Below are 8067 nucleotides of genomic sequence, written 5' to 3'. Positions count from 1 at the left end.
TTCCTGTTGCCGTAGAACTTAAAGGAAATGATTTCTTGGCTGATTTTCGTTTATCTCCAAGTAGAGGTAACTGGGAACAAAATGCTTCGATAGGTCTCAATAAAATCAATAGCAGCATAATCCTGGCGCTCTAAGAACTCCTCTCTGGCATTTTTGCTGCACACTCGTTTCTACTTTTTCATCCTCGACGTTCGCCTTACTATCATGGGGCCTTACAAAGGAAAAGAGCGACTTCTGCTTCGATCTTTGGGGTTTTTGAGAGGACATTGCTGAGTTTAAATCGTGTTCCAAAGACGAATCCAGTATGAAGAGAGTGAGTCGCCTGGATGCATGTCAAGACGATTTTACACATTTATATTTATATTTATATACCACTGAACATACTGAAATAAAGTAACATTAACTTGAAAATGAACATTGGAAACACCATTTCAAAAGCAATAAATTTCACCTTTTTTGTCCGAAGCACAATACATGATCTATTCCTAACAAGAGTACTGAGATATGTTGTATAACGTAAAAGCGTCTGAGTATTATTTACTCAATTTTCAAACAGTTGATAAAATCACAACTTGTCCAACAGGGCCGTAGCATGGAGAGGGGCCGTGGACAGGGGCCGGGGGGGGGGAGGGGGGTGGGGTAGTAGTGGTAGAGGGGAGAGGAAGCTTTTTAATTTTATCTGATCTGCGACCTGTCCTGTGTTTTACCACTTTTGCTGTGATTTGCTCAGCTGTTTCACGTCTTTTTCGTTGTAAGCAAGTACAAGAACAAGATGATTTCCACGAGAAATGTGATACCATTTTCAGACTCAGACAAACCTGCCTGTGTCCGTCTGGGCTACTGAGGCGAGGTGATACACTTCATGTTTGCTTACACAACCACATGAAGCCTTTGCGCCACTGCAAGGAACGCCTTTCGATTTTCGCGATGGTTGTTTTTGTCTTCGATTGAACAGTTTGCATTTTATCTGTTGAAATAATGGGCAGTTGTCTGGATTGCTTGAGTCCACAACCCGAAGTTGAAAATCCAGACCCGGTGAGTAAATTTGAGCTTTATTTTCACTGTGCCTATGAAAACTGAGTTTGAACGGAGGCTAGCTTGTCGATCAAGGTTAAGTTTTCCTCAACCATCCTAGCAGAAATCTGAAAGGTACGAGGATAAATAAAATTAAACCAAGGAAAATTAACATCACTGAAACAATTAATGCAAGGCAGCTGTGTTTCGCTCGGAAAACTATGAAGACCAAAAGTACTATGATCATCGAACGTGTCAACCATAATATTGAAACGATTTCAAAATGTTATTGTTTCCGTTTACATTACCGGTAATTTACAAGGGAAAAAACTGAATTGCTTGGAGTCAGAGGAGACTTGTTGGAGCAAAATCATGCGTGAATAAGGTTTGCCTTCATTGCACATCCTTCATCCTGCTAGTATAAGCTTATGCGCAGATCAGCTCGAAACTTCAACATCCCCCGCCCGGGCATTTAAACTTTTGAAGATTAGATCGTTCAAATTCCCGTCCCCCTATCGTCGGATTTGTCTGTCATACCCTACTAAAGAACAATCGTCGTCGGCTCCTTCCGTCTTTAATAAAGACCTTTTGAAGACCTTTTTTGTAAGCCAATCGCTCTCAAGTGCTACATCTCTTCTTTAATTTAACTCTTCCTTTCGTCCAAACACGTGTTTTATAGATGTTAGCGAGTTCGGCGCCCGAAAAAAAAATCATTTGAAACCAGACACTGCCGGTTCAATTTTCAATTTTCCCCACCCCACGCAGGCAAAGGTCAAATTCCCCACTACCCGGGCACAGAAGATAGTCAAATGCCCGGGGTTTGCCCGGGAAGGGGGAATGTTGAAGTTTCGATTTGATTGGCGCATTAATATTTAGAACAATGATGCTGGCATATAATTTTGCATGTTTGTTTGTTAATTCAGATAGTGTTGTTAATTTGTGTTTGAAAGAAATCACAGTGGTTTTGAATATGCAATAATTATAGTGTGGTTACAGTTGTTAATACCAGATATGTTATGTTCGAGAAAAGTAGTTGAAATTTAGTGGTTTAAATTTGGCATATTAATGATTGTAATCATTATGACATTCCAATTGGTGCCATGTCCTTAGGCTTAGACGTTCTTTTTCTATAACACACTTAAGGAAACTAGAAGAAGACAACAAGAAGAAGCAGCATTGAGACGGCAGCAACAGGTATAAAAAATCTCTCTATGGCAGTCTGAATGTTTTCCCTTTTTAGGGGTAAATTACGGTGTTAGTTAGTGATGGGGAAAAAATGAAGTAGATTTGAGTTGAAAATTTTACAGTTAGTCTTTTGTTGTCTTAATTCTGTCGAACTTACAAATAGTTAATTGTTATGCACTGATCAAATTGAAACTTCAACAACCCCCCCACCCCCTTCCCGGGCAAACCCCGGGCATTTGACTATCCTCTGTGCCCATCCAGGAAGTGGGGGATTTGACCGTTGCCTGTGTCGGGTGGGGAAAATTGAACCAGAAGAGTCAGGTTTCAAATAATATTTTTTTCTGGCCCAGAAGTCGCGAACAGCCTTAAAACACATGTTTGGACGAGCTGGAAGAGTTTAAAGGAAGAGATATTGCATTTGTGAGCTATTGGCTTACAAAAAGGGTCTTCAAAAGTTGGGGACAGACAGTATGGAAAGCATGCATTCTTGCAAAGTGGAGCTTGCTTTTATTTGTTGTAGAGACATACATGCAGATCTCTTAAGGACCCTGAGCATCTTTTAATTGTGAGGAATAGATTTAATACCATACTGCTTGTTTTTTAACAGTCTGAGGGTCGTGGGGTAAAGGATCCAGAAAGACTTAAGCAACAGCAGAAGAGAAAAGAAGATGCTGAGAAAGAGGCCTTGAAGCAGGGTCCATCTGAAGGGGGATTGAAGGTCATAAGAAATTTTTATTATTAATAATTGTAATGATAATTTTATAAGAAAAGAATAATTATTTTAAGTTAATATTTTCTTACAAATGGGGAACAGTTCTCAGTTAATGAAAGTCAGGTGCTGTATACCTGCAAACTTAATTTAATTTATAGGCTTGACATTTTAATTTCTCCTGTGAGTGCCAGGGTTATTTGTAGGGCTCCGATGATATCCGAAGATGTCCGAAGACTTCTGAAGATGTTCCAAAGACTTTCGTTGAGCCAGTACATTGATTGATGCTTTGAATACTTTATAAGATAATACAAGTCATAGCTTGTGGTTGCATGGAACCACAACCAAATTTAGTACCACTACCGGAAATGGGAAATAGTCCTACAACTTCTCATCTCATCTCCAGTGACTTTCCCTACTGAAAATAAGAGAATTTGGAGAAAGTCGATTATTCACATGGACCTTTATTTTCTCTCATTGGTTTCAGTTTCTTTAATAACTTAATATAATTATTTTTAAAAATGTGTCGGTCAATGCTGTAATGACTCTAGCGTTTCTACCAGGCGTGAAAAATTGGAACCTAGGTGTGTATAGGCATGACATAGAGGTTTTTGGTCCGCAGGCTTGACAATCATGCCTTAGGCACATGACACTTGGCAGGTATAGTATTGTTGACCTCAAGACAACATTGGCTGGCAATCTCCTTTTTGGAGTTGCATCAGCTACATGACTGTATAGAACTGTATAGTGTACCTTGATGTTTTTTATAAGGTCTCAGCAAGTTTGCAGGGCATAAGCCAAATCGTTGAGGTCAAGCCATTTCACATGCTTTGTTCTACTCTCTAACTCAAAAAAATTATGCTCAGTCCTCTATCATTGAGAGACTGATTAGTAAGCACAGCCAGGTACATACCCAACAATGTCGAAAGAGGGGGGCTTCAACTTCATTCAACATTCGCGAAAACAAAAGAAATGTTGAATTGTTGTTGAAGCAAAGTTTAAACTCTTTTAATTAAACACTGATTCAACATTGATTCAACTTTGATTAAACAGTCATGTTTCAACATAATTGAAAGGGAGCAGCAAACGGTTTCGACATTGCTCATCGATTGGATATTGAAGCAAATGTTAAAGATGTTTGCCAAGGCCTTTATAACTGCGTAACCTTACATGTATATTGAAATAAAGTGATTATTCCTAATCAGTAATCATTTATGTTTGCAGTGGACTGTTGGATGAAACAGGATGGGAGCAGAAATTGTTTTTGTCTACACAGTAGTTACTTTTTAAATGAACACATCTTATCATGTGATAAAAATGCCATCTATGCCCACAGACTTACCTGCAATTGGATTAGAGTTAGTGTTCATAGATCCTTGAACAGTCAAATATTGATTGCCTCAAGGAAATTCTTGCTGAATTCAAATTTTTTCTTGGTAAAAATACAAAGGTTGGCAGTCCTGTAACACCCATGTCACAGGATTTTGGCCAGTAGTTATTCAGCTTTCAGTCATGAATTCACTCCCATTATGTAAATAAAATTGCATGAATACAAGTACATGAAGGGCTTGTGCAATTTTGAGAACTTTCAAAACATTGCAAGTGACCATAATTCACAAAATCAAGTTCAACAAAATTTTCAATCTCCATTGCTGTTTTGATAGCACCTTCCGTAGAACCTGTTAATATGCATTTTGTTAATATGCATTTTGTCATTGACCAATCAGAAATGCAATATTCTGTTGAGTATATACTAAGCTAATTATTTGGGAAGCCACTTCTTAACCAGCCAAAACAGATCTGGTGGAATTATAATAGTTATTTTCATCTTCCAACAGCCTTTTCATAAGTAACACTAGTTCTACTTGATAAATGTTTCTTATATCTCATGTTAGATAAGAGAATTTACTTGGTGATTCCCAGGTTTTGCATTTCTCAACCTTACTGTGCATAATTTATTACATCCTTGTTTGTTTGTCTTTGATGCCAAGCAAGATCTGTCTAGGAATGGCTATTTTCTCATGAACAAGCATGGTGACAACCCCTTGTAATGGTGTTATGTACTCATAAGGGCCGATTTACACGGTACAATTTTTGTCGCATGCGACAAGCTCACGACAGGCCTACGACATGACTTACGATTGCCGCAGCATTTTAAAACATGTTTTAAAATGCTACGACATTTTTTCTGACGTACACAACAATCGTAAATGATGTCGTGGGCCTGTCATAAGTCTTTTTACTAGTTTTACCATAATGAGCAAGTTATAAATCAAATTAGAAGTATCTCATAGTAGTTAGACCCGTGTAAAGATGTTGTGGAAATTTCGGGGTTGAACAAGTGTCTTTCTTTCGTATTCGTGACAACAATAAACGTAACATTCAAAGCAAGGCGCACTGTATGACTGGTTGTTGCAATACGAGCATGAGTTAAGACTGATAGAGCGAGTTTCAATCGAGTGTCGTAAAACCAAAACCAAAGTAATTACTTTGGCTAATCAAAAGGACGGACACAATCCAGTAAACCAATCAAAACTGTAAGTAATTACTCGAAGCCGACACAAAGCGCGGGAAAATGTGCACGCGCAAGCCACGATTGGTTTTAGTTTCACTTCTGATTGGTCTTAAAAAATGGCGCGAGAACTTTGAGCCAATCACTGAGTGAAGTAATGCAAAAGCAATTCCCTAATGACTTTCGACACTCAATTGAAAACCGCTCTATCGGATGGGCAAACGAACAGCAATTACATTTGCGTTACTTTTGAAATGTGTGTTCTTTGATACAGAATCAAACGTGGCATTTCCCAAAAGAAACGTCCCCCCTTTTTAACGCTGAACGCATGGGGAATTTCTTCGCGTTAAGAAAAATTTGTTTGACCTCCCCTTCCCTTCTCCGAAATACACGATCCCTTGGTTAATCATTTATTTGCTAAAATATACCTTAAATTTTTTCTCTATTCTGATTGGCTAAGATAAGTGCTTTTTCCAGGTAACACAGTGCAGGAAATAAGTAACTTCAGCGCAAAAGAGGTAACAAACCAAGCCTTCTGATTGGTCAATGATGAAAGAAAGTCGCAGGTGGCCAACCAAATGCGAGCCCCGGTGGCGCAAATTTTTCTTGATACGCGTGCGTTTCTTCAAATTAATTTTGATAATGTAATCTAATCAATTACGATAATCTAACGTCAAGAACGGGGCAGAGAGGAATAGAATGAAACTAAATTTAACCAAAACCTGGGAAATGATAGTGCTAGGACGAAGTTCAAAACCATAACTAACTAAAAGTAGGTTGGAATTACTTGGTATAACATTTCAGGATAATCCATCGGAACGGAACCTTCATTTTGACAACTTGTCAAAACGAGTCTGCATGTGCGCGCTAGCACGTGTCAACCCTCTGTTGAAACGTTCTGGACTTGATGCAGAGTTTGCGAATTTTCGACCAGTTGGCGATCTCTCTTTTGTGTCCAAGACAACAGAGAAAGCAGCTGTTAATAAGTTATTCGCACACTGAGTCCAAAGATCTACTACTAACAAATCAGTCTGCATACCGCAAGTTTTAACAGAAACTGCTGTTTTGAGAGTCCAGAGCGATATACTGATGAGCATGGACAGGCAGGAGGTCACTCTACTTATCCACCTAGATTTAAGCACTGCCTTTGATACCATTGACCACACGATCTTGCTGGACATTCTGGAAAATGATTTCGGTATCATTGGCAATGCTAAGGAGTGGATCAAGTCCTTCCTTTGTAAGCGGCAACAGCATGTTGTTCTTGAAGAAGAGATCTCCAAACCTTACCAACTTGATCGCAGTGTCCCACAAGGAAGCTGCCTAGGACCAGTTCTTTTCCTTCTCTATGCGTCAAGTCTGTTCCAAGCCGGTGAACAAGCATCTTCCAACAGCGCATTCTTTTAAGGCGCGTTTACACGACAAAGGAAAAATGGCACGGGTCCGATAAAAAGTAGAACGGTTCCAATCATTTTTGTAAAGAAACAGTGAACTTTTATCCGTTCCGCTACGGGACCATAGGCGCCTATCTAGAGGGGCGTTTACACGACAGAGCAAAAACGGCACGGGCCCGACAAAAACTGGAACGGTTCCAACAGTTTTTACAAAGAAACAGTGAACTTTTATCCGTTCCGTCCGCGACGGGTCCATAGGCGCCTATGAACCCGTCGCGGAACCAGACCTTTTCAGCTTGATCCTGGTTATGCTCCTGCGAAGGTTTCCTTGATAGCACTGACTCACAAACTATCAAAATACCGGTACTAACAATATTTATTTCAATATTTCCTCTAAGAGCACAGTGTGCTTATCGAGAGAGCATACGCTGATTACAATAATAATTTAAAAAAACACGTGTCACGGTCGGAGAAAAAAAAATTGATAAAAAAAATCCGTTAGACAAAGAAGTAAACAACTGAACACACTGAAAAGAAATAGATTAACGAAATCGGTTGGATAAAAAATAAACCACTGAACATACTGAAATAAAATAACATTAACTTGAAAATGAACATTGGAAACACCATTTCAAAAGCAATAAATTTCACTTTCTTTGTCCGAAGCACAATACCATCTATTCCTAACAAGTGTACTGAGATATGTTGCATAGCGTAAAAGCGTCTGAGTATTATTTACTCAATTTTCAAACAGTTGATAAAATCACAACTTGTCCAACAGGGCTTGTCCAACAGGGCCGTACCATGGAGAGGGCCCGGGTTGGGAGGGGGGGGGGAGGGGGTGGGGTAGTGGTGGTAGAGGGGAGAGGAAGCTTTTTAATTTTATCTGATCTGCGACCTGTCCTGTGTTTTACCACTTTTAATTTGTTGTGATTTGCTCAGCTGTTTCACGTCTTTTTCGTTGTAAGCAAGTGCAAGAACAACGTGATTTCCACGAGAAATGTGATACCATTTTCAGACTCAGACAAAGGCCTTGGCTCCGACTAGGCTACTGAGGCGAGGGTACATGATACACTTCATGTTTGCTTACACATCCAGATGAAGCCTTTGCGCCACTGCAAGGAACGCCTTTCGATTTTCGCGATGGTTCTTTTTGGGCTTATGTGCGGTGTAAGACGCACTAGTGGCGTCACTTACTAGTGAAGACCGGTCCTAGAGGAACAGTGGGCACAGAGGAATAGAAGGCCCAGTAG

The 8067-nt window shown here is 39.6% G+C and overlaps 2 protein-coding genes across 2 annotated transcripts in view; one reads left to right on the top strand and one right to left on the bottom strand.

Annotated features, from left to right (window-relative positions):
- Positions 1-895: 895 nt before the first annotated feature.
- LOC138008031 (small VCP/p97-interacting protein-like) lies at positions 896-4217 on the top strand. The gene is made up of 4 exons (XM_068855205.1): positions 896-1035; positions 2158-2208; positions 2807-2917; positions 4133-4217. Exons 1-4 carry the CDS (start codon positions 979-981, stop codon positions 4145-4147), a joined length of 234 nt encoding a protein of 77 aa, XP_068711306.1. The 5' UTR covers positions 896-978; the 3' UTR covers positions 4148-4217.
- Positions 3077-8067, bottom strand: part of LOC138008029 (growth arrest-specific protein 2-like) — a 23434-nt gene continuing 18443 nt past the window's right edge. Inside the window, exon 5 of the mRNA XM_068855202.1 lies at positions 3077-3326. The gene's annotated coding sequence lies outside the window, so the exon portion shown is untranslated. The remainder of the gene's footprint in view (positions 3327-8067) is intronic.

The sequence above is a fragment of the Montipora foliosa genome, chromosome 6 (genome assembly GCF_036669935.1).
Source record: "Montipora foliosa isolate CH-2021 chromosome 6, ASM3666993v2, whole genome shotgun sequence".
NCBI classification, from domain to species: domain Eukaryota; kingdom Metazoa; phylum Cnidaria; class Anthozoa; order Scleractinia; family Acroporidae; genus Montipora; species Montipora foliosa.
Note: the sequence above shows the minus strand (reverse complement) of the source record. Positions and strands in the feature narration are given on the sequence as shown.

Excerpts from the sequence above, each read along its gene's own strand:
- LOC138008031 (XM_068855205.1), top strand. The coding sequence starts at position 979 with ATGGGCAGTTGTCTGGATTGCTTGAGTCCACAACCCGAAGTTGAAAAT. Across the intron at positions 1,036-2,157 it reads AAGTTGAAAATCCAGACCCG|GAAACTAGAAGAAGACAACA; the intron begins GTGAGTAAATTT and ends AACACACTTAAG. Across the intron at positions 2,209-2,806 it reads CATTGAGACGGCAGCAACAG|TCTGAGGGTCGTGGGGTAAA; the intron begins GTATAAAAAATC and ends GTTTTTTAACAG.